The sequence below is a fragment of the Colias croceus genome, chromosome 15, assembly GCF_905220415.1.
Source record: "Colias croceus chromosome 15, ilColCroc2.1".
Lineage (NCBI taxonomy): Eukaryota > Metazoa > Arthropoda > Insecta > Lepidoptera > Pieridae > Colias > Colias croceus.
Window position 1 is genome coordinate 2,528,467 of NC_059551.1, and position 26,943 is coordinate 2,555,409.

The 26,943-nt window shown below is 37.0% G+C and overlaps 2 protein-coding genes across 2 annotated transcripts in view; both read right to left on the reverse strand.

The window, feature by feature from the left end:
• Nucleotides 1-24,034, reverse strand: part of LOC123698280 (chromosome transmission fidelity protein 18 homolog) — a 45,929-nt gene extending 21,895 nt beyond the window's left edge. Inside the window, exons 1-14 of the mRNA XM_045644873.1 lie at nucleotides 23,842-24,034; nucleotides 23,326-23,746; nucleotides 23,088-23,241; nucleotides 22,366-22,548; nucleotides 21,788-22,007; nucleotides 21,217-21,345; nucleotides 20,655-20,820; nucleotides 18,958-19,147; nucleotides 18,252-18,400; nucleotides 17,592-17,823; nucleotides 7,612-7,767; nucleotides 2,496-2,640; nucleotides 1,519-1,610; nucleotides 852-992 (exon numbers count right to left, since the gene is read on the reverse strand). Of these exons, the coding sequence (XP_045500829.1) occupies nucleotides 852-992; nucleotides 1,519-1,610; nucleotides 2,496-2,640; nucleotides 7,612-7,767; nucleotides 17,592-17,823; nucleotides 18,252-18,400; nucleotides 18,958-19,147; nucleotides 20,655-20,820; nucleotides 21,217-21,345; nucleotides 21,788-22,007; nucleotides 22,366-22,548; nucleotides 23,088-23,241; nucleotides 23,326-23,746; nucleotides 23,842-23,929 (2,466 nt within the window). The 5' untranslated portion in view covers nucleotides 23,930-24,034. The remainder of the gene's footprint in view (nucleotides 1-851; nucleotides 993-1,518; nucleotides 1,611-2,495; nucleotides 2,641-7,611; nucleotides 7,768-17,591; nucleotides 17,824-18,251; nucleotides 18,401-18,957; nucleotides 19,148-20,654; nucleotides 20,821-21,216; nucleotides 21,346-21,787; nucleotides 22,008-22,365; nucleotides 22,549-23,087; nucleotides 23,242-23,325; nucleotides 23,747-23,841) is intronic.
• Nucleotides 14,374-17,059, reverse strand: LOC123698282. Its single transcript, XM_045644874.1, has 2 exons — nucleotides 14,903-17,059; nucleotides 14,374-14,511 (listed from the first exon to the last, which is right to left on the reverse strand). Exons 1-2 carry the CDS (start codon nucleotides 16,598-16,600, stop codon nucleotides 14,485-14,487), a joined length of 1,725 nt encoding a protein of 574 aa, XP_045500830.1. The 5' UTR covers nucleotides 16,601-17,059; the 3' UTR covers nucleotides 14,374-14,484.
• Nucleotides 24,035-26,943: the final 2,909 nt, after the last annotated feature.

Below are 26,943 nucleotides of genomic sequence, written 5' to 3' on the forward strand. Positions count from 1 at the left end.
CCGGAAAGAAACACCATAGTTGCTCTTTTAAAATCATAACAATAAAACATTTACATAACAATGTTTTTTGTTTTAAAATAATAATAATCATGCCGCCGCGCCGAACTGTCCTGTGAAAACGGCAAAATGGACTGTTTTCTATGAGCTATAATTGAAAATATTGAAGTTTTTTCGCACTGAAATTTCTAATATGTATTACAGAACGTTTGTGTGATGGGATGACTGTTTCGAAAATACTATTGGAAAAATTTTGCTCGATAAAAAAAATCCTGAAGTTACCCCTAAAATATAATATAAATGCTCATTACAACCGTAGGATAATAATTCGTATAAAATCCCAAATACATAGGTATTTACCTTCTCGATTTTGTGACTGTTTTAGATTTAGAAAATACTAAATATTTTCATTCACTTTTTGATAAAAATGTGAATGGCGCTTACGATTTTTAGTTTCGAGCACGTTGATTCCATACTAAACGCGGACCCCCTCACCCCTCACCTAAGGCGCGAATAGCTGAATTTTCGCTGACCGCCTAACCGATTAAGCGATTGTTATTAAGAAACCGACATAACCCACGGCTCCTACTCCGAGGGCCGCAGTTTTATATTGCAATCACCTCTACTTTTGATACTCTTTTACAACAAAAATTAAAAACATCAAACGATTAAGTTTTTCTGAGGCAAACAAATTTTAATTAATTCTCAATTTTTTCTAATTCTCAAATTTCAGTTTTAAAAACAACAAAAAATTTTGTTCTTGTCATTGCCCATTGGCAATCAATTTTTAACAAGTTTTCTATTTTTATAACAATTACTAATAAAGTTAAAAATATGTAAATAAATTAACTTACTTGTGGTGTAGATTTCTCAACTACCCTCGGTTGCAATCTCTGCAAGTGGTTTGGCAATTTGGCGTCCATTTTCAGTTTTCCTTTATCAATGTCTTTTGCTCTGGTTCTATTTGTATCTTGGTTCTTGGAGTTTCTGGTCATCTAAAATAATTGAATTATTATTTATAAACTTATCAAATACTAGCGGTCCGCCCCGGCTTCGCCCGTGGTACATATTTCGCAATAAAAGGTAGCCTATGTTCATTTTTAGGGTCTTAAGATTATCTGTGCCAAATTTCATCAAAATCGGTCCAGTAGTTTATGCGTGCAAACCATACATACATACATGCAGACTTTTCCTCTTTATAATATTAAGTTTAGATAATACTAAAAAATAATACTCGAAGACTTTGTAAAGGTTCAAAAAAAACGTTAAAATCGTTAATTTTTGAGCTAAATAGTTACAAATAAACAAGACAATATCTTATCACTACATAGTATAAAACAAAGTCGCTTTCCGAGATCTGTGTGTCTGTTTGCTTAGATCTTGAAAACTACGCAACGTATTGTGATGTGATTTTTTAATAGATAGTTTTAAAAAAATCACATCAAAATTCGGGGTTTAAACAAGGCGGACGGAGCCGCGGAAGGAAAGCTAGTTAAATAATATAGTATAAAAAATCCATGCCATTTGATCATTTCTCCTAATCATTTCCAATTGCTGTTCCGTTGCTATCGCTTGTCGAACCGCTGGAGGTGGCTTCACTCTTTCTTCATTACCTGTAGATATACATTTACGATTTAATAATGTCCTATAAATAGTTATCTAAATATAAAAAAAAATGTGTGCGTGTACTAATGTACACACGTAAGAAGTGAAACTTCTTTATGACCTTATTTTTCAAAAAATAATTTACTTTATGCAACTTTACAGAAATACGTCGAATCACGCGTAGCAGGGATAAGAAAAAGATGGCGCGTAACGGAAAACGTGACATTTTTCCGTTACCGCAACGAAAAAAATGTTACACTAAATTTTTTTCCAACCCTGATAAAAAAGTTTCACTTCTTACGTGTGTACACTAGTACACGCACACATTTTTTAAGTTAATTATCTATACAACAAATCTCTAGTCTACACTAGGATTTACGTCTTCAGTTTATGTGAAGTTTTTCTGTACTTAAAATTTATCCTAATATATATCTAAAGTTATTTACGATTCCACTATCAATTATTAACTTGGATGGTTACAGGAAAAATGCTATATCTCACTGAGGAAGGCCACTCTCAGCACATCGGGCTCGAGCACGAACGCGTACAGCCCTTCAGCTGCCCGCTGCTGCACGTACTGCAGCCCGTACTCACATTCCCCTGTTATATCTTGTATTTATTGTGTATTGTGGTGTGTATAATAATATAATTATTGTTTATTGTATATAATGATGTGTACAAAAATGCTATATCTCACTAAGGAAGGCCACTCTCAGCACGTCGGGCTCGAGCACGAACGCGTACAGCCCGTCCGCTGCCCGCTGCTGCACGTACTGCAGCCCGTACTCACATTCCCCTGTTATATCTTGTATTTATTGTGTATTGTGGTGTGTATAATAATATAATTATTGTTTATTGTATATAATGATGTGTACAAAAATGCTATATCTCACTAAGGAAGGCCACTCTCAGCACGTCGGGCTCGAGCACGAACGCGTACAGCCCGTCCGCTGCCCGCTGCTGCACGTACTGCAGCCCGTAGTCGCACATCGCACCCGCTGTTATAGATACACTTGCCCGCTCGTTTTCGGTACATAGCTGTAAAATAACAGTATATGATATACTAGCTGTGCCCCGCGGTTTTACCCGCGCTGCTCCGCTCCTGTTGGTCTTAGAGAGATAATATATAGAATTTTTCAAATCGGACCAGTAGTTCCTGAGATTAGCGCATTAAAATAAAAAAAAAAATGTTAAAAAAAGTTAAAAAAGTGTGCGTGCCGAGCACACGTGTCAAAAGTGAAATTTCTTTGGCAAGATTCAAAGATACCAAAATCGTCGCCATACTCTATGACACGACGGTATTGTCATGATGCGACCTAGATATTTTACTCTGAACGCGCCTAAAGATGTTTCACTTCAAACAAAAACATTGATGGTTTTGCTAACCATGCACGCAAACAATTCAGCGCGTAAGCTATGCGCGTAGCTTGTCAGCGCGTAGCTTGTCAGCGCGTAGCTTATCAGCGCGTAGCTTGTCAGCGCGAAGCTTATCAGCTCGTAGCTTGCAAGCGCGTAGATTATTATCAGTTCGTAGCTTGTAGCGCGTAGCTTATCAGCTCGTAGCTTGTCAGCGATTAGCCAACGAGTCAGCGTTGAAAATGATTCATGAAAGTTATTTCTAAGTTCATTATTCACCTCATTCTATGCGAATTAACCATCTAACCAAATTATTATGTAGACTTTTAATATAAAAATTTATGGTAAATATTTTTAATGTACTTTGACCATCATAAGCTTCTACAACTAGTCCAGTTAAATGAATAAATATTGAGTTTATTACACGTTTCAAAACTATAAGATGCCCCATATTTTTCCCTTTAGAGATTAATTTACATTAATGATCTTCCGAAAATACTCGATCGAAACGAAACTATGCCCATACTTTTTGCGGATGATGTAATTCGTATTAATAAAATGCAAAAGTCCCGATAATCCGAATCCAGTAATCGAAGCTACACTCCATACAATAACAAATTGGCTAAAAGACCACAACTTAGAAATAAACCTTAATAAAACTAAAATAATTCAATTCAAAACGTATAAAAGTCCATCTCTTGCCATAAATATAAACTATCAAAATACACCATTAGAAGAAGTAGACACATTTAACTTGCTTGGCATAAACATAGATACACATATAAATTGGAAAACACATATTGAATATTTAAAATCTAAGTTGTCGAAATTTACCTATGCCCTATTCCAGATAAAACATAGCACAAACTTACACACCGCTTTATCTGCATATTACGGGTACGCCTACTCATGGCTAAGATATGGTGTGATGTTATGGGGAAACAGCGTTGATGTTAACGATTTATTTAAAATGCAGAAGAAGTGCGTGAGAATCTTAGCCCAAATAAAAAACACAGACAGTTGCAAACCATACTTTAGAAAATATAACCTTTTAACATTACCATCGATGTATATATGTTACAGTCAAAACCCTGAACCAGTCAATAACGTTATTGACCGGTAAAATCAGTTAATAAGGATATTGACTAAGGGCGTCGGTTAATATCCTTATTAACTGATTTTATCTGATTAAACCAGTTAATAACGTTATTGACTAAGGGCATCGGTCAATATCCTTATTAACTGATTTTAAGTCGAGAAATCTAGTCAATATAGGTTTTAACCGACGTGCCCAGTCAAAACTCATAAAAAGTTAAGGACGTTAGTGAAATAATACTAGAAAATCATTTAAAAAGGTTCATAAAACTTTTTAAAGTGCAATATTTAAGAGTTTTATGTTTTATTAATTAATTCGGGGAATTGTTTGTAAACTGCAACCGCGCGAGAATACGTGCCCCAAAATATTTTTGAAGATGGCAATTGTGTTTTAATAAAAACTAGGTTTCCGCCCGCAGCTTCGCCTGCGCAGTCAAAGTAAAACCGCATAGTTCCCGTTCCCGTGGGATTTCCGGGATTGCGTTAGTTTCTGATTTGATGGAGTGACCTGCAGGTGTACTTCGAAGACTGCTACTGGATCTAATAGACGAGTAGAGCTAGGTGTGCCGAGTTTGGGCTCGTTTTGTTAGTTATGTTGAGACCTTACCTCCGGACTTGATGGAGTGACCTGCAGGTGTACTTCGAAGACTGCTACTGGAACTAATAGACGAGTAGAGCTAGGTGTGCCGAGTTTGGGCTCGTTTTGTTAGTTATGTCGAGACCTTACCTCCTTACTTGATGGAGTGACCTGCAGGTGTACTTCGAAGACTGCTACTGGATCTAATAGACGAGTAGAGCTAGGTGTGCCGAGTTTGGGCTCGTTTTGTTAGTTATGTTGAGACCTTACCTCCGGACTTGATGGAGTGACCTGCAGGTGTACTTCGAAGACTGCTACTGGAACTAATAGACGAGTAGAGCTAGGTGTGCCGAGTTTGGGCTCGTTTTGTTAGTTATGTCGAGACCTTACCTCCTTACTTGATGGAGTGACCTGCAGGTGTACTTCGAAGACTGCTACTGGATCTAATAGACGAGTAGAGCTAGGTGTGCCGAGTTTGGGCTCGTTTTGTTAGTTATGTTGAGACCTTACCTCCGGACTTGATGGAGTGACCTGCAGGTGTACTTCGAAGACTGCTACTGGAACTAATAGACGAGTAGAGCTAGGTGTGCCGAGTTTGGGCTCGTTTTGTTAGTTATGTCGAGACCTTACCTCCTTACTTGATGGAGTGACCTGCAGGTGTACTTCGAAGACTGCTACTGGATCTAATAGACGAGTAGAGCTAGGTGTGCCGAGTTTGGGCTCGTTTTGTTAGTTATGTTGAGACCTTACCTCCGGACTTGATGGAGTGACCTGCAGGTGTACTTCGAAGACTGCTACTGGAACTAATAGACGAGTAGAGCTAGGTGTGCCGAGTTTGGGCTCGTTTTGTTAGTTATGTCGAGACCTTACCTCCTTACTTGATGGAGTGACTTGCAGGTGTACTTCGAAGACTGCTACTGGAACTATTATACGAGTAGAGCTAGGTGTGCCGAGTTTGGGCTCGTTTTGTTAGTTATGTTGAGACCTTACCTCCAAACTTGATGGAGTGACCTGCAGGTGTACTTCAAAGACTGCTACTGGAACTATTATACGAGTAGAGCTAGGTGTGCCGAGTTTGGGCTCGTTTTGTTAGTTATGTTGAGACCTTACCTCCAAACTTGATGGAGTGACCTGCAGGTGTACTTCAAAGACTGCTACTGGAACTAATAGACGAGTAGAGCTAGGTGTGCCGAGTTTGGGCTCGTTTTGTTAGTTACGTTGAGACCTTACCTCCGGACTTGATGGAGTGACCTGCAGGTGTACTTCGAAGACTGCTACTAGAACTAACAGACAAGCAGAGCTAGATTTACCGAGTTCGGGCACGTTTTGTTAGTTATGTTGAAACCTTACCTCCTGACTTGATGGAGTGACCAGCAGGTACTAACAAAACGAGCCTAAACTCGGCACACCTAGCTCTACTCGTATAATAGTTCCAGTAGCAGTCTTCGAAGTACACCTGCAGGTCATTCCATCAATTCCGGAGGTAAGGTCTCAACGTAACTAACAAAACGAGCCCAAACTCGGCACACATAGCTCTACTCGTCTATTGGTTCCAGTAGCAGTCTTCCAAGTACACCTGCAGGTCACTCCATCAAGTCCGGAGGTAAGGTCTCAACGTGACTAACAAAACGAGCCCAAACTCGGCACACCTAGCTCTACTCGTCTATTAGATCCAGTAGCAGTCTTCGAAGTACACCTGCGGTAACTCCATCAAATCAGAAACTAACGCAATCCCGGAAATCCCGCGGGAACGGGAACTATGCGGTTTTTCTTTGACTGCGTGGGCGAAGCTGCGGGCGGAAATCTAGTTGTTATTAAAACACAATTGCCATCTTCAAAAATATTTTGGGGCACGTATTCTCGCGCGGTTGCAGTTTACAAACAATTCCCCGAATTAATTAATAAAACATAAAACTCTTAAATATTGCACTTTAAAAAGTTTTATGAACCTTTTTAAACGATTTTCTAGTATAATTACACTAACGTCCTTAACTTTTTATGAGTTTTGACTGGGCACGTCGGTTAAAACCTATATTGACTAGATGTCTCGACTTAAAATCAGTTAATAAGGATATTGACCGATGCCCTTAGTCAATAACGTTATTAACTGGTTTAATCAGATAAAATCAGTTAATAAGGATATTAACCGACGCCCTTAGTCAATATCCTTATTAACTGATTTTACCGGTCAATAACGTTATTGACTGGTTCAGGGTTTTGACTGTAACATATACACGAAATTTGCTCATTTGTCTATAAAAATATTAATACATTTTCACGAGTCGAGGAACACCACGAAGTAAATACGCGCTTTAAAAATAGATTACACCTACCATTCTCAAGAATCAAAATGTTAAATCAAAGTCCCTATCACATGGCTATAAAAATATATAACAAACTTCCTGACCAAATTAAAAACCAAAAAACTATTTATTCTTTTAACAAACAACTAAAGCTCCTTTTAATCCAAAAATGCTTTTATTCAATAAATGAATATTTCGAAGCTAAACTACGCTAAACTTGAATTTTCGTGTGGCTTCGTGTGGCGAGTCTTTCCAATCTCATATACCTGATAAATGTAATTGAAACTAAACTAAATGTAATTGTGTAATTCCGGACATATATAAATTGTACATTATTATTTTTGTTATTTTTGTAATCTAATTATTGTCAAATTTAATTGTATGAGATAATATTATGTAATTTAAATATAACATTATGATTGTATTGCAATACCTGTATAAGGTTACTAATATGTAAATTGGTTGGTAAGCAATAAATTATTTGAATTTGAATTTGAATTTTAAATATGTCTGACGGCTCTAATTTCTCACTCTAATACAAATTTAATATGACGCCCTCTAGTTATATTATAATATGTAGTTTCATACTTTCAGAATTAGAATTCCTGCTAATAAAATTCACACATTCATTTAGATACATATTATTTTGAACAAAAATAAACGTTTATATTTTCTTACCTGAACATTAGCCGATCTAAGCTGGGGTGACAATAAATATGGTAAAATTGGTAATACATCCAGAGTCAGCGCTGTCCTTGTAGTTTGTACAGCGGGGACACTGCCTTTCCACACTGATGATACTATACTTTCTAATTCTGTTTTCTTTCGTGACATCTGCAAAAAAACATATTCTATCAGGTTAATCGAAAAGATAACTAGTTTTAACAAGAAATATAGTTAAAAAAATAAGTTTTTTTGTTGTATTATTAAATAATTGTTGTAACGGGATATACCAAAGATTACCTTGCAGCTAATAATCCTTATTTAAGACCTGTTTGTTAATAAACATAAATATTAAAAATAGTTACTTGAAGTGATAAACTCATAAATGAACTACTATACATAAATATATTCAAAAAAAATGTAGCCCCTGAGCCTGAATTTAATATGAAGCCTTTTTTTTTTTTTTTTTTTTTTTTTTATGCAATAGGAGGCAACAGAGCAGACGCGTCACCTGGTGGTAAGTGCTCCACGTCGCCCATATGCACCCACAGTGCCAGAGACACTGTGAGTATGTTGCCGGCCTTTCAGGTAGGAATATGCTCTTTTCTTGAAGGTCCCCAGTTCATAGCCGTTTGGAAAAGCCGCATGAGGGAGTTTGTTCCAGATGTCTGTAGTGCGCGGGAAGAAAGACCTTTTAAAGCGCACAGTTGTAGATTGCCAACAGTCAAGGTGGTGAGGGTGGTATTGTTGACGATGTCGTGCTGTACGGTGGTGGAACTCGGCGGCGGGTAATGTTCCAAACAACTCTTCAGAGCACTCCCCATAGTAAATGCGATAGAGAACGCATAAAGAAGCGACATCTCTTCGCAGCGCCAAAGTATCGAGCCGATCGGTGAGACTTGGCTCGTTAACAAGTCGTACAGCTCTCCTTTGAATGCGGTCAAATGGAAGGAGGTATTGTTGGGGTGCCCCGGCCCAGATGTGGGAGCAGTATTCCATGTGCGGCCTAACTTGCGCCTTATATAGCTTGAGGCGATGGTGCGACGTGAAATACTGCCCCGCTCTACAGAGCACACCAAGTTTTTGTGAAGCCAACTTGGCTTTTCCTTCCAAGTGACAAGAAAACTGTACGTTACTCGAGATTTCGAGACCAAGGATTCCGATACTGGCTGCGGCTGAGAGAGGAGTACCCTGAAAAGTAGAAGCTATGACGAAGGGGAGCTTTTTAGCGGTAAAGGCGCATACCTGTGTCTTTTTGGGGTTAAATTGGACTAGGTTTAGTCGGCCCCATTCTGAAACCTCTTGTAAAGAAGTTTCAATCTCAGACACAAGGTTGTTCCGGCACTCAATGACGCGCTCCTGAGAAATATTGCTGCGGCCGGTATATACTGCATCCCCAGTACTGTCATCTGCATAACAATGAATGCTGCCGTTGAGCAGCATATCATTGATATGCAGAAGGAACAGAGTGGGAGACAAGACACAGCCTTGTGGGACACCAGCATTCACAAGCTTAGGATCAGAGCAGGAACCGTCGACTACGACACTCATGCTACGCTCTGTGAGGAAACTGGCGACCCACTGGCAAAGTTTCTCAGGAAGCCCATAGGAAGGAAGTTTTGCAAGAAGCGCTTTGTGCCAAACCCGGTCAAAGGCTTTCGCTATGTCCAAGCTGACTGCTAAGCCTTCACCCTTGCTCTCGATCGCCGTTGCCCATCGATGAGTTAAATATACAAGAAGATCACCAGCTGAGCGACCGCGACGGAAACCGTACTGTCGGTCACTGATCAGCTGGCGTTCCTCCAGATAATTCAACAGCTGGCGATTGATAACGGTTTCCATTATCTTGGAGAGCAAGGAGGTGATGGCTATGGGTCGATAATTGGACGGATCCGAGCGATCGCCCTTTTTCGGGATGGGGTGCACTAATGCTTTCTTCCATGAATTCGGGAAAACGCATGTGGAGTAGGAGTGCCGGAAAAGGCGCACGAGGACCGGTGCCAACTCTGGTGCACACATCTTCAGCACAATTGGAGGAATACCGTCGGGGCCACTCGACTTGTGGACATCTAGAGCGAACAGTGCCTTACGCACAGCACTCTGGGTAAATCGGATGTCCGGCATAGAGCCCTCAAGCCGTGGGATGATAGGTGGTGAGTTCCCCATGTCATCTAAAGTCGAGTTTGCGGCAAAGAGGGAGCTAAGGAGATCAGCTTTCTCTTTTGCCGTGTGGGCCAACTGGTCATTCTCCATGCGCAGAGATGGTAGGGACGGCTGACAGAAGTTCCCTTGCACAGCTTTGGCGAGTGCCCAAAAGGCTCGTGTTCCCGAAGGAAGTCGGGCAAGTTTCTCACCAAGCTTAGCAATATGCTCTGACTTTGCTTTCGCTATTGCTCTTTTGAAAGACCTGGAGGCCGAGTTTAGTTCTCTCTTGAGTGTACAGGCGTTTGGATCACTAGACACGAGCGCATTGGCCCAGGCTTGGTAACAGTCTTGTTTTCGGCGCGACGCCGATTTACAAGAGCTACCAAACCAAGGCTGGGACTTGCCACCGACGGGCACAACAGAGTTTGGAATAAAAAGCTCCATCCCCTGAAGTATCACATCAGCAACAGAGTCGGCACAAGTGCTAGGATCGTCTGCCGAGAAGCAAACACGGCCCCAGGGATAGGATGAAAAGAATGTACGCATCCCATCCCAGTCTGCTGACTTGTAGTGCCAAACGCGACGGCGGCCATTACAATGAGGTCGTGGATATCGCAGGATTGGCACCACACTCCGTATTAGGCAGTGGTCGGATGAACCTAAAGGAGCATCAACATTGACCTGATAGCCATCCGGATAAGAAGTCAGCAGAAGGTCCAACAGTGAAGGCGTATGATCCTCTACATCTGGAATTCGCGTGGGCGATGCTACCAGTTGAGTGAGACCATATGCAAGAGCAAAGTCATGGACAGATTTACCCGCATGATCAGTGGTACGAGACTGGAGCCATTCAACATGATGAGCGTTGAAATCACCAAGGACCACAATTTCGGCGGAAGGAATCTGTAGGAGCATGGTATCAGCAGCGGATTGTATATGTTCAAAGAGTCGGTCGGTTTCATCATTACCGCTGTGGGATCTGTAGAGGCACGCATAGACGCGGGGGTGGTCATCGCAATCTACGCGTAACCAAAGGATGGATAGATCCCTACCTTCAAGATAACCGAGGCGTCGAAAGCAGATATCGTTCCGGATGAATACGCATACACCAGCGCGGGGTATAAAGTTGTGCTCCAGATTGTATCCTGGGTAATTGAGATATGATGTATTAGAAGGGGAAGATATCTGCGTTTCGGTTAAAAAGAGCAAGGCCGGCTTCGCCGTCTCAAGATGGTAATGGACGGCGTTGATGTTAGAGTGTAAGCCCCTTATATTACAGAAATTCACGCAGTGCGTGGAAAGGGGTGCAGCGGTCTTTTTTCTCTTGTTGCCCCGGGTATGAGTAACGAGCGGGATTTTGCCCTCCCCAGAATACGCAGGGCAGCCTGAACGTGAGTGCTCAGGGAGGGATTCTCCAGCACTAAAAGTGTTGGTACCCTCCTGGGGTAATAATATTTGTAATTCCGCTGCCATATTAGGAAAGGGGATGGGGGGAAGTGGGCTTCCGGTATGTCTCACTCACCAATGCGAAACGCTAGACGCTTTACGCCGGTTTTCTGTGAGATAGTGGTATCGCGCCGGACGGACTACAGCCCATTCGTGCTACATACAAAAGAGGACTATTATATGTAGCTGTAGTCCTACCACTCTAGAAAAAATTTCGCCAGAGCCTCGTCCGTTGATCGGCAGGGTGCACCACGAGCAGGTGAGGTTGGCTTTGGCCGTTAGGTGGTATACGGCCATTACACCCCTAAAGCCTTCTAGTTATATGTATATATGTATGTAGGATCGGGGCTAAATGAAAAACACTTTGAACTTCTTGAGATTTATTTTCGGACCACAATCTTAATTTTTAGAAAACATCTTACAGAGAAACAGCCGTCTTCACCCACGATCCCAATGAAAAGAGACAGATCATTCCTCATTCGCTCTTTACTTCACATTCTCTAATTGATTCAATCATAGTCTATCGTTCTTTCATTCTAATCATCGTTCAGAAACTGATCTTACACACGTTAATAAACATCAATTAATCGTACATCTCACCTTATCATCCCACACTCGGCCATTCCTGCACCATGTCTGCCCTCAGACATGCACACACAGTCATCAGTCATTCATCATCATCATCATCATCTTCCATCATCAGTCATCATAACACCGTTTAACATAAACAATTATACATTTTACACATCTTTAAATTTTTTAAACTTTCCGCATAAACAAAAACTTACAAATATCTTTAAATGTTAAGACTTTAAATTAAACAAAAACAAAATCTTACAAGTTTCTTTACACTTTAAAACTTTCAACTTAAACAAAAACAATGGTACCGTTCTACTTTAAATACTCATAACAAAATAAACCCTTAAGAAAACATTACATTTTCAAATAAAATCAAAACTTACAAAACATTACAGAAAACTTTTCCATAGTAACTTAGTTTGAATAAACTTAAAGAAAAAAAAAATTTTCTTACTCCTTGTTACACAAAATATAAATAAAGACTTTAAACAATAAACCTTATTGTTTTATTTAACCCATAACCTTTCCTTCTTAGTAGTGTAGTTAACACATACAACTTTAACATGTATCACAATATAATAAACTTGAGCAATAAATCTTATAAAATAAACAAATCTTCCACCTTTCTTTCAAGCATAGTCTTTCATACACATTATTTTATTATAGAAAATATAAGTCATCAGAATAACCTGAAACAGATAAAAATGTTAAGACAAAAATATAAAACAGTATTTTTACCTCAAACTCGATCAGACCATTTCTTCATAAATTCAGCACAAGAAGATGTCTTCTTGGATCCCTCTCCAGTATCAAAAACTTTTTCAACATCATACCTGTCATTTCCCTTTATTCCTGTGATCTTATATGGACCAATAAATTTTGCTTTTAGTTTCATAGATGTTCCAAATTGAGTCTTTTTGATAGCAACCAAATCTCCTATGTTGTATTGTATACTAGGTTTCCTTTTCTTGTTATAATGTTTCTTATTTTCTTCTTGTATTCTTAAAATCTGTTCTTTTGCTTTCATTCTTGTTTCTTCTCTCTGAGCTATAAAACTAGATACATATTCTTCTTCTAGCATATGTACGAGTTCAATATCTTCTTTTTGTCGCATCTTCACTCCAGTAAGCAGTTCAAAAGGTGTTGTTTTGATGCTTCTCTGGTAAGTACTATTTAGTGCCCTTTGCAACTTACTTGTGTGCTTATACCAGTGAGTAGGCTCCTCTATACTCATCTTGGTAAGTACTGATATCATTGTGCGGTGAATACGTTCAACCTGACCATTCCCTCTTGGCACTCCTGTTGTGATTTTAATGTGCTGGATTCCTTCTCGCTCACAATACTCTTCAAAATCTTTACTCGTGAATGCTGCTCCTCTATCGCTTACTATTCTGGCTGGATTACCAAATGTCTGTTGTAAAATCTCCATTTTCTCTATAGTTTCTTTAGCTGATACCGTCTTCACTGGGAATATCCATACAAATTTTGTGAAACCATCCACAATAGTGAGTATGTAATTATACTTTTTCTTTGTCTCCGCTAGAGGCCCTATGTGATCGCAGTGTAAAGTGTGCAGGGGTCCTTCTTCTTTAGAAATAGGATGTAAATAGCCTTCTTGTTTACCTTCTTTTCTGCTGCCCAAGATACAAGGAACACATGACACCAATAGATCAGTTACCTTCTTCTCTAAGTTTTCAATATAATAATCTTTACTAATCAATTCTATAGTCTTCTTCTTTCCAAAATGTCCATTTTCATGTGCTTTTCTTATGATAAAATCCTCCATTTTTCTAGGAACTACAAGGGACTGCTCTGGCCCTTTACGTAGTAAGCCTTGATAAATATAGTAGTCATTGTATGTCTTTCCGTCTTGCAGGACATCAATAATAGCTTTCAAACTGTCGTCACTCTCCTGTGCGCATTGCAATTCTTTATGCAGGTCCATAGTTATTGTAGACACATATGGATTTCGACTCAATGCATCGGTATGTCGCATCTTACTACCGCTGCGATGTTCAACAGTAAATTCATAATCTTGTAGAAGTAAAATCCATCTTGCTACTCTAGTACATTGCACCAAGTCTTTCTTCTTTAAAGTCATCTCAAATGCTTTGCAGTCTGTTACAATCTTAAAAGGTTTACCATGTAAGTAATGTCTGAACTTTTTAACTCCTTCTATGATGGCTAAAGCTTCCAATTCATAACTTGTGTACTTGCTTTCTGCCTCCGATGTTCTACGACTCATGAAATGAACAGGATGCAGCTCTCCGTCTTCTCTACTTCTTTGCATTAAAATTGCTGAATATGCTACACTCGACGCATCCGTGTGTAGTTCTGTTTCATCTTTAAAATCATAAATCTTGAGTACAGGTGAACTTGTTAAACTCTGTTTAAGCATGTTAAAAACTAATCTGTGTTCATCATAAAATTTAAAATTTGCATCTTTCTTCAATAAATCTGTAAGTGGTTGAGCAATCTGAGCATAATTTTCAATAAACTTTCTAAAATATGAGCACAGTCCTAAGAAACTGTGTAACTGCTTGACATTCTGTGGTTCTGGAAATTTGAGTACAGCTTCAGTCTTGTCAGGGGAAGGCATGACCGTTCCATTTTCAATCACATGTCCAAGATACTCAACTCTGTTTACTAACAGCTGCGACTTCTTCCAGTTGATATTCAATCCATATTCTGATGCTCTTTGTAAAACTTGTTTCAGTCTCATAACAGCTTGCTGTTCGTCTCGAGCTGGAATCAACAAATCATCAATGAATATTATGATAATTCCCGATGCAATCATATCTCTGAAAATTGTTGTAATTAATCTCATGAACACTTTAGGACAAGTAGCTAAGCCAAATGGTGCTCTCAAAAATTCATATTGTCCTGTCGGGGTAACAAAAGCTGTATATTTGCATGACTCTTCATTTACTTTCAAATGAAAATATCCATTCTTTAAATCTAAAGCTGAATATACTTTAGCGCTTGCTAATTTATCTATAAGATCGTCTACTATTGGAAGAGGATATTCATCTTTTAAAATCTTTTTGTTTAACAGTCTATAATCAATACAAATCCTAATTGAACCGTCTTTCTTTTTTACCAATACCAGAGGACTAGCAAAATCTGAATAACTTACCCTTATAATGCCGTCTTTTAACCATTCTTGTATCTGCTTGTCAACCTCGTGCTGCTCCTTAGGTGACAGTCTGCGTGGCCGCTGTGCAACAGGTGTCTCGTCCATCAAAGTTATTTTCAGTTCCACAGGAGCTTCCTTTGTTTGCTGTGGCTTGTAGCTGTCAACTAACCTCACTACTTCATCTTTCACACTTTCATTACTTACTGTACCTACAAGATCAACAGTAGAAAAAAAACAATTAATTTTCGTCATCCAACTTTCACCTTTCGGAAAAACAAACACTGTTCCTTCATCCATTACCATAACAACATTGCTCAAGAACGCACGACCTATAATAGCACGGTAAGGCATACAGTTATTAGGTACAATATAAAATGTCTCTTGTTCAAAATCACGCCCGTCGATTCGTAACTTCACAATACAATGTCCAAGTGTTTTCACTTTTGCACTGCCGAGACCGGTGAGTACAACATTGTTGTCGTATTTTGGGGTACACATCGATAAATAAACGTCCTCGTTGATCAAATTCACGTCGCTACCACTGTCCATGAGCGCTGTGGTTTCAATATTATTCAAAACAATTTTTTTCAAACGCTTTTCCTCACTTTTCTTTGTTAATTCGTCATTGTTTACAATCTTCATAACCTGTTGAGACTTGTCATCTGTCAACTGATTAATAGAAACTTCATTGCAATCATAATCAATCATTCGTTCAATATTTCTTAAGCCGCCATCTTGACCGACAAACTTCAGATCGGAACCTGATTCGCCGATAGATCCGAACATCGTTCTTTTCATACTTCCGATTTGTTGCGATGCAATTTCGTTCTTATCGCCGCCGCTTGCGCTGACGCCATCTTGTTTATGAATGCTTCTACTTTGAAATTTTGATGCACCTGTTTTTTTCAAATCACATGCTGATGCTATATGTCCGTATGAGTTACAACGAAAACATTTAGCTCCTTTTTCTTTATTAGGACAGCTTGATGAGGCATGCCCGTGATCACCACAATTATAACAACGTAATGTGTTTCTTACATGAGATGAATTCGAATATACACTTGTAGGCTTTTCTTGACGGTCTTGACTGGTACTAATTTTCTTTGTTTTTGACTTCACTAACTCATAAATTTTCAGCTTTTCTTTTAATTCCGCGTACGTTTTAATCCCATATAGCATAATCTTACTGTATTCATCATCGATAATACCGTCAACTATGTACTTTATAGTCACGTAATCCGCTAATTTGCCGCGCTTACCCATTTCCTTCATGATAAGTAGATAATCAATGCAGCTTTCATTCGCCTGTTTTTTTCTCGCACTCATTAATTCATGTACCGTTTTTGTATCCCACGTAGATGGAAATTCATTTGATATTTCTTCCGCCAGCTCCTGCCATGTCTTGAATGGTCGTTCCGATTTAAGCCAAAGAAGCGCCGTCCCACTAAGTGATCGCCTGGCAACAAGAAGTTGCTGTAATGGTGTCCACTGAAATATTAATCCATTATCTTCGATATCTTGAATCCACTTTTGTACAGGGTAATTAGAGTCTTGTCCGGTAAATTTCGGTATAAGGTCCGCCGTCATGAATAATGTGTTCTGTTGCTGCTGTGTGTCGCCGCCATTTTGTTTAAATTCTTTTCGTCCTTCGTCTTCAATATTAAAACTGCTGCTGTTTCTCTTATCCTTTCTTCCCATCTTTGCGTCTTTCTTATAGTTGTCGTCTTATTGGAATACGTCTTATTAGTCGTCGTCGTCTTATTAGCATGAAAAGTTGTACCACGCCGCGCCGCCTCGCCCGGTGAGATAACCTTACTTTCCCGCCGATCGTCTTTCCGTCGTAATCTTCGATTTTCCTCTTTCAATTGGACGAGCCCCCAAGATTGTAGGATCGGGGCTAAATGAAAAACACTTTGAACTTCTTGAGATTTATTTTCGGACCACAATCTTAATTTTTAGAAAACATCTTACAGAGAAACAGCCGTCTTCACCCACGATCCCAATGAAAAGAGACAGATCATTCCTCATTCGCTCTTTACTTCACATTCTCTAATTGATTCAATCATAGTCTATCGTTCTTTCATTCTAATCATCGTTCAGAAACTGATCTTACACACGTTAATAAACATCAATTAATCGTACATCTCACCTTATCATCCCACATGTATGTAGTATCATACTTTCAGAATTAGAATTTCTGCTAATAAAATTCACACATTCATCTCGATTCTGAGATTATTATTTTTTACATACCCCATACAATTTGTAAGTACATACAGAAAGTTTTATAAAAACGGACACTAGATGGCGCTATAACGAAAATCACCTCACCTCTTGCGCCTGCATAGGAAATTTCACACGTATAGGTTGTCTAGACGCCAATATATGGTAACACCTTGACAAGCAGTATGGCAATATTCCATATAACGAATAGTTCTGTTTCCTCAACGTCCACGTGCATAATTCTATGTCAGTTTATCATCTAAGGCTATAACGAAAAACATCTCACCTCTTGCGCCTGCATCGGGAACTTAACGCGTATAGGCTGTCTCGACGCCAGTATATGGTAACACCGTGCCAGACAGTATGGCAATATTCCATATAACGAATAGTTGTGTTTCCTCAACGTCCACGTGCATATTTCTATGTCAGTTTATATATTCTAAGGCCATAACAAAAAACATCTCACCTCTTGCGCCTGCATAGGAAATTTCACACGTATAGGTTGTCTCGACGCCAATATATGGTAACACCTTGACAGGCAGTATGGCAACATTCCATATAACGAATAGTTCTGTTTCCTCAACGTCCACGTGTATATTAGATCATATAAACGCAACCAGGACGTCGTTTCGCACGCGGCGTGCAAACGCGCGTCTACACGGGCGGTTGTGTAGTTCTCGAATATTCCGTCCGCTAGTCTGTAAGGTTATGTTTTAGGTTTAGGTTATGTTTATTTAGTTGGTATAAAATTGATAGATGAGGCCGTGAAATGAGCAGTATTTATTTTTTAGCATTAAAATTTTTGTGATAAATCTGAATTTTTATAATGATGGCATCAGGAACAAATGGCATGATGGTTCATCGACTAAATCGAGGGTTTTATAGCTTTAAAAATAAGTTATCGAACACAGAAGATCATTTTGGAAAAAAACATAATAACTTTTGTAATTTAAATTGTTATCATGAACAACATGATTTTCATCAAATATTGTAAATTAGAAATTATTTTGTACAGGTCTTTTTTTGCATAGAAATACTTTTATTTCTTTTTAATACCATGATTTGCTAAAAATTAGAATTACTTTTATGGGACACAATTTTTTATTATTTAGTATTTAGTATTTACCTATCATACTCCCCAGCAGCCTGTATAACTTTTAACACAGCATTGGGATCCTTATCATTAATGGTGAAGATCGCTTGGAGTGCTTGCATCATCGTCTTATTGCAGTCTTTCATACCCACTGATGTGTTCTCTATATCTTCTATACTTAGCTGTAACAATGTTCAGATTTAAGCGAATAGGTAAATAATTAATTTTACTGTGATTGAGTACAATATATAAGTATGGTTGTGTAAAATGATGACGCAGTTGAACGGTGCGAGTGGCAATATTTTCTTTATTTCTTAATCATTAGGTGTCGCTATTGTTTAAAAATGTTATCTGACAAGCTATCATTTCGGAACGAGTGCCACCCACGTTCCAATGTTGCTAACACAAAATTTTTAGTTATGTTCGGTTGGAATTTAATCATCAAAATTTCTTACTTTAAGCTATGTACAACATTAAATGTTATTTTTCTAAAGAAAACTTAAATGTTGGTATTTGTTTTTATTAAGCTATTGCATAGCTTCTATCGCGGGCCTTGAGCGCGGGGACCGAATCGAGAAATTCCGTAACGAAAAACCTCACGCTCCCCACTCCGACGGGCTCGGAGGCGTGGCTTGAAGGCAAAGCATGCAATAGCTTTATCGCGGCAGTCCCCGAGTGCCACACGTCTTTTTTTTTTTTTTCACCCCTCACCCCCGTCCCCCGCCCCCGCCCCGCTCACCTGCCCGCCCCGCGCCTTGCAGAAGCTCAGCACGTGCAGCGCGCTGCGCACGTCGCCCTGCGCGCGCGCCGCCAGCGCGGACAGCAGCCGCGGCGCCACGCGCAGCCGCTCGCACTTGGCCACGGCGCCCAGGCGAGCGGATAAGCGAGACGCGCTCACCCCGCTCACGGTCACTATTAGGGCTACGGGCCTGGAATAATAATAAAATATCCTATTTCTGTGTAATTTTAAAAAACACGAACCTAACCTAACCCACCCCCTTATCCAAATCAAAAATTTCTGATTACGAGTTTTCGGCATATTAAGCCTTGTTTCCACTTGAGCATGCTCAGGCGAATGAGCGGCTCATTTGGCCGAGCTGCTCAAGTGGAGACGCCTGAGCACGCGCGGCCCGAGCATGCTCAAGTGGAAACAAGGCTTTACAAAATGCCGGCCGTTTGTAATACGGCGGATTATACAATACGACTGCGACATACATACCCCTCGTCCCGCGTACCTTCCAATATCTTAGATGTTTGTGAGAAACGAATTTTAATCTCCCGTTTCGTAGTTTGGTCCTTCGAGCCGGATTTGCCAACGACTTTAGTTTCCAGAAAATAATTATTGAAAATTACATTCTTTTCATTTCAAAAGTGTTTATAGCTTTTTTAAAAACAGTTGCAAATCGCAAAAAAAATTCTATCATTTTCATCATTCTTGTCATACAGTGTTTAACAAGAAAAAAATTATTGGTATACAGGCTGAATTTGCCAATTTTAATGGAAATTAAAACTGCATCATTAAATTTGAAAAATAAACAAAACCATTGATTTAAAAAAAAACGCACACCCAATATTATTACACTATACTCGGCACGGCGAAACATGATCCCTATGACACTGACAGTTATTCCCAAGACTCGACCTTGTAATGGCGTCACCATTAAATTAGAAACGTATTGGAAGCCTTAAAAAATGGCATTTATTAATTTTTACGTAGCTTTATGCCATTACAATGATATTCCATTGGAATTATAACAATTCTTAACATTTACGAGAAATTATTTCAATCTGTCTTTATGTTTACGTCCTGCAAAACTTACATCGTTTGGTATTTATCGACTAGTGCGGAAGTATCGGTATTTAACAAATGTCGATAATGGAAATGAGTGCATATTTTTAAAACCGAAAAATAAAATTTAAATAGTGAGACGTTATACCTGAAAAATATCCATTTACCTATGATAACAAATGTTTTTTCAGACAAACTAAATATTAAAAAGAAAAGCCATTTTCATGATAAAAATATATACACTAGCGAATACATGTTTACTGGTTAACAATTACGAGAAAATGATAAGGTGCATTTTTATTTTTTGGAAATCTTTCGTTTTACTTAGGTACCTACTTAATCTATGCTAAAAAATTTAAATTATAGACGTTAAAAATGCAGTTGAATATTTGTAAAAACATGTTTACCGACGTGGCTGAATTACGAGCCATGCCTTTGCCTATAAAATAATAAAGTATCGACACGACCCATCACTAACACGAACTGTCATTGGAATTAAGGTTCAACGTACCGACTATAATTGCAACAAATCTTGACAAGTAATAAAACTATATTAGTTCTAATGGTCTAATTATGGTCATGGTATGTATAATTATTGTAAATGAAAAAGAGATGAATATTACCAAAAAAATTTATGTACCACATACCTTAGCGGCCTTAGAGATGTTGCATACAGATCATTACAGATGGCTATCACAGGTCGTTTTAATGGATGAGTTTTATTCTTCTTCTTGCTGTCTTCCTTCTTAGTACTTGCTGTACACCACTTGACTAAAAGTTCTACCGTTTGTATTGGAGCTCCATCAATTTCATCTGAAAAAATTTAATTCAGAAGTGAGAATCTGGTATTAATAAATTCCTTGAACCTTTTAATTTGGGTTAAAAACTCTCGTTTCTACAAAGGAATACCACTAATAAGAATTAGAAATTTTTAACACTTGTGCATTGCAAATTATTGATCTCTCGATCAATTCGGGAAATTTTCTTATTTTACCAAATTATAGGTTGGTTTTATTACCTCCTTGTTCATTTTTATAATCAAGAAATGTCAACATAACTTAACAAAATGAAATAAGACGAACCAATGATTTTATTATTCAAAAAGAATTTAATCCAAATTTTTGATTGTCATGAAGCAAAATTGAACCATAACCATGAACAAATAATGTCTCAATTCGATTAAAACTTCTTAGTAAAATATTAACATACCTAATATAAGACAATTCGGCCGTTTATCAGCATCCAGCACTGATCTCATCAAAGTTGCACTCTGTAGAGCTGTCTGGAAAGCCTCGGTACTTCTTTCATCTGATGCGTTTAGTTCCACAGGCCTGTAACCTGACATTCTACTTTATTTTTAGGGTGAAATACTTCACCAATTTGTAAATCTTTTTAAAGATAATGCTAATAAATAATACTAAAAATAAACCTGGTAACCATTTCGTCCACTCTTTATACATCTGTATAACGAAACGGTTACCGGAAACGGTTACCAAAAGATTTTTTAAATGGATTTTCCTTGCTAGTAACATTGACGAGTAAAAATGTGCACCTATCGCCAAATTGGATCACTCTTTTTTCTTGTGTACTTTATTATTGTCAAAACAAATTGTATACTAAATATAACCTCAATACACTTTTGAATATCAATATTTTCTTTTCCAAAAAACTCAAAATGTAAAAAATACATAAAATGCTACAAATATAGCCTCCATACTTTTTGTCAATTTTTTTTTTCCAAAAGCCTCAACATTCAAAGAACTACTGATACATATGTTACCTGCTAATCTCGCCAACAGATGAGCCAAGGTCGTCTTCCCTACACCTGGTGGTCCACATAATAACGCCACTTTATGATGTGGCCGGCCATCTTCATCTATCTCAACCTCAGTATCCTTTTTACCCTTCCACTTGTTTGTGAGTTGAAACTGGCCGGTTCGTTTGCTGAATTTGTTCGCCTCGTGAGGGTCTTTCGTTTTGACCTCCTTTTTGAAAACTATCTGCAATAAAAAAACGGTTTTTAGTAAAACAGGTTGTACACTATGCTAATTTATTCAGAAGATTTTTTAGTTAAAACATTGTCATTGTTTATGCTCTTATAAATACTAGCATTTGCTTTTGTACATAGAGATTATCAACTGAAACTTAGTTTCATCAAAGTTATAAAAATTGGTTTGCCTATATCATTATTTTCTTTGAATGTTTGTCCCATTTTTTGAATAATTACATTTTAACACACTGAGAACCTACCTAATTACCTATGTTCCTTGATTCAAAAGAACACTGTGGCAAGTGAATTTTTAAATTTCTTTATGAATACATTCATCTCAATTTAATAAAAAAAAATTATCATATTACCTTATCCCATAAATGTAGCCAATGTAACAAGGCCCTATTAACAGGCTCTTCAGACAGTAAGTCCACATAGGATGTGGGTCTATACTTATCCACCCACAGATCTGCGTTCTCTATAGTCTGGGTCGCTATTATATCTGCTTCCGATTCCTGTTCTGTGTTCTCTGCATTTTCTTTACTCTCTAACTGAAATTAAATAATTATACTATTCTAAATTCAACAGATATTGATTAAAGTGAATAGTAAAATTGTATACACTTACCAAAATGACTGGAATATGGAAATCCAAAAGGCAAAAATTAATTTATTATTTTTAAACATACACTACACAAAAAAGTTATTATTAAAGTGAAACTTTTATTACATCGGCTCAAACTTTTTGGTCTGTGTAGCGCATGTCGCGTGACGCACGATACGTACGATAATTATCGTACAAATACGATAATTTTTAGTTAAATGTCTATAGTGTGAAAAAAAGTTTCACTTTTACCGTGGTTTCATAAAACCACACAACATTTTTTTTTACACATTTATTGATCACCTCTTTCATCTATATGAAACTTTTGGGTGATTTTTTTTAAGTTTTGTGAGACTAAATAATAAATATAAATATAAAATAATCTAATAAAGTACACTCATTTTAATTTAACTACCAGTATCTGCTTTCATATCATTAAGTTATTTAACATATTATAACTCGACTATTTTATTTATTTACTACTTACTATCTTCCTAGCTTCTACCCACACAGGGGCGAAAGTAGATTGCAATGACAGTTCATTGGTACATGCATCCAGTGATTTATCCCAAGATTCCTCCGATTCTAGTCGCACATATACACGGTCACCATCTGAATTTGTTAACGGCATGAATGGCCATCTGAAAGTTGACAAAAATATGTGTTAGATATCAACTTTATCTATAAATTTATTGCATTGCAACTATTAAAAGAAATGCTTATACCTGGGAATATTTAATGACAAATTTTCTTTGTTGTTGTAAATAGACTGCTTATCCACTTGCAATCTATTACTAGACTCTGTCAACATCTGTCTCAACCTCCTGCCCTCGATAATCTTGTTAATTAAATCCATATCATTCTCTTCTTCTGTTTTCTGCTTCTTACTCGGTAACTGCACATTTTCAAAGTCAATATCGTCTATATCCCCAAATAATTCTTCTGCCGTTCGTTTATTAGTTGTTATTGTCGTTGTATTATCCGATATTTGTGAATTTATTTGCCTGTTTGGTGTGCTATTGACTAAGCTGCTACTTAACGCTTTGTTGGCATCTTGAATGATCGGTAGTGTTTGTGAAGATGCAGGACTAGAAAAATCGAGACTCCTTTTGGTAGGAATTGGTTTTTTCTTGACTGGATTTGCATCTAAAAAGTAGATCATGTAATAATACTTAAAAACCGAAATTAACTTTAACAGTATTTTAAAACACACCGTTTAAATAAAACAATGTTTTGTTTACCTGTGCGACCATCACTTTCTCGCATCAACTCTAGTTCATCTGCGTACATAAGCTCATATTCATCGTCTGGATCCGGATAATCATCCATTGTTTATATTTTTATAATAGATTTATGCTTAGGATTAATGATTTTGATGTAATTTATGTGAATAATAGGAAAACAGATTCAATTCGCCGGCAGGCGGAAATCGCATGTGACATTTGACATTTTGACAATCGCATACGTCAAGTTGACATTTGACATTTGGCAAATTTATGACATTTTGTTGCTTCCCACAGCTAATTGCTTCCCAATAAATTACCTATTATACCTATCCTAAAACCACAAAACAAAGAAGAAGTTGTATAAATCATTATGATAAAATTTATATCTAGTTTAGAATATTTGCACACCCAATCAATGGGTAGAATGTGTTAGCCACATATAATTTAAAGATCTATAATAATTATATATATAATTTGAATTTTGAATTTGAATTTGAAAAAAGCCGCTAATTGACAAGGTTTCGTTGGTGTAATTTTTTATATGAAAGATAAGAAAGCAATTTTGATTGCTTGGGTAGAGTTGTATATATTATTATCTGTAAGAGTTGTATTCAAATAATATCTACTTTCTGTGACTCAGTTAAGGAGGGTAGAAGTAAGGAAGACCATACATTTAAAATATCTGTTAATACAACGTATAATACACGAACGGTAGAAGAATAATTATTAATTGGAGATAAAGATGATATTGACTTTGAAAATATGCAGCTAACGAGTAAGAAGCAGAAAACGGAAGAAGGCCATCACAGAATTATATTAAAGGATTTAATTAGCAAGATTATTGAGGGCAGGAAGTTGAGACAGATGCTGACGGAGTCTAATAATAGATTGCAAGTGGATAAACAGTATAATTACAACAATAAAGAAAATTTGTCGCTGAATATTCCCAGGTATACCTACCTAAGCATATCATCTCAGTATATTATAAAGTGAAAGGGAGCAAATTAAGGTGACGCTATTGCAAGTGGAAGAATTTTATTAACTCAGCCCCCGGAATCACAGAAACAATAGAAAATCTATTGTGTTGTGGTCAGATCGGGGCTCAATGGGTTAAATACTTATTGTAGAACTCTACTCTACGAAGTTGAGATAGTAATCTATACATATAATAAAATCGTAGGAAAGTCAAAACTGTACATTGAATATTTTTTTAAAAGAATACATAATCCATGATCTATAATCGATATAGAAGCCAAAAATACAGTTTTTAGAATTTTTGTCTGTTTGTCTGTTTGTCTGTTTGTCTGTTTGTCTGTATGTTTGACCGAGCTAATCTCGAAAAGTACTGCATAGATTTACTTCAAATTTTGCATGAATATTCCTAAGAGGTCGGGTGAGGATAGTTTATTAATATTATCATGATATCACATTCGGGGTAGGAGCTGTGAACCTTTATTTTTCTTACATATTCCGTGTACTACGACAGCGTACAATCTAAAGACTCATGTTTAAATGTTGGTTTCGAGTAAGCCATGCTATTATCTAGCTTTACAAAATAAAAACTATGTCATTTACGTAATTTAGGCAGAGAAACAGTTTAATGAATTTAGTAGTATAAAGACAAATTTGAAACAGCGCCATCTATGAAATGTTATAAAAATCAAATCAATTTACACGTTAACTATTGGAAATTAATAATCAAATGACGCATATAAAAATGTTGTTTGACAATATCCAGATTGACACTATAAAAATTATGCTATTTAAGTAACTTGGGAAGAGAAACATAGTTTTAAAAAGGAAGTTGTCTAATGTTAATTTTGTAACAGCGCCATCCATGAGATTTTATTAAAATCACTTACTGGAAAATGATAATTTAATTTTTTTTTATTTATTTATTTAACTCTTTAATTTTAATTTTTAATCAAACTATACAAAAAACAAAATATTATATTGCGATTTTATACAAAAATACAGTATGTTTATTAGGCCACCTATTACTAAGCAATAATTTCTTCTAGGCAATTATATTATTATATTATAGCAAAAAAATTAAATTGTTTGTTGTTAGTTAATTTTGTAATCTTATTAATTGTAATGTGCATTTTTTTGCATAAAAGTTTTAATGTAAAACTCAGTTTTGACAATTATTGCAAGTTCCAACAAAACCCTCATAAATCATAATTTTGAACAGATTTGAGCAAGATAATTTAAAAAATATGCCATGTATATTGTATCATAGAAAAGGTAAGTTTTTGATAGTTATCATTTCTTCATCAATTACATGTCGTTAGTACGAAATAAACATTGACTTTTGTTCAGTATTTATTATCTGTATGATTATTGCTTGGTAATTAATATATTTTCATGTTGCAAAATTAATTATAAACATAAGTGTGAAACTAGCTGGATTTCTTTTTACACACCCACAGATAATATATTCTATTATAAATCATAATAATATTTTATCACCATACAAAAATGTTTCCTTTTACCTAACTAGATGGCGTTAGTCTGGGACCTCATTTTGCTTTTGAATATGCTGTAAAATATTTGTTGTATCGTTGCTTACAACAGATGATTTTTTTTCTTTTGAAATATTACCGAAAAGCCGATACAAGAGAAAATATACAGGGTGTAATCGTTCACAGGCGTGTGCACAGGCGATTTTTCTGTAAGTATAACAGATAACAAAAAACTTTAAACTGATATCGAAAGTACTTATCAGTTAACCTAATGAGTAAAATGGCCGTAATAAATTTTTAAAAATTAATCGAGAAATATCAAAAAAATTATCTTTAAACCCTTATACTGTATACATTACTGTATGAAATATGAATATCCCATATACATTTAATATGAAAGATTTTAGCTTTCTTTTTCTTTTTTTGGTTTTCTGCTTTAATTACTTCGCAAATTTGAAGTGGCATTTTCCGGATATTTTACGGGCATTTCCAGACATTTTCCTGACATTTCTTCCCTGGCATTTTCCAGGAATTTTCCGGACATTTCTTCCCTGGCATTTTCCAGGAATTTTCCGGGGATTTTCCAGGCATTTTCCGGATGTTTTCCAGATATTTTCCAGGCATTTTCCGGACATTTTCCAGGCATTTTCCA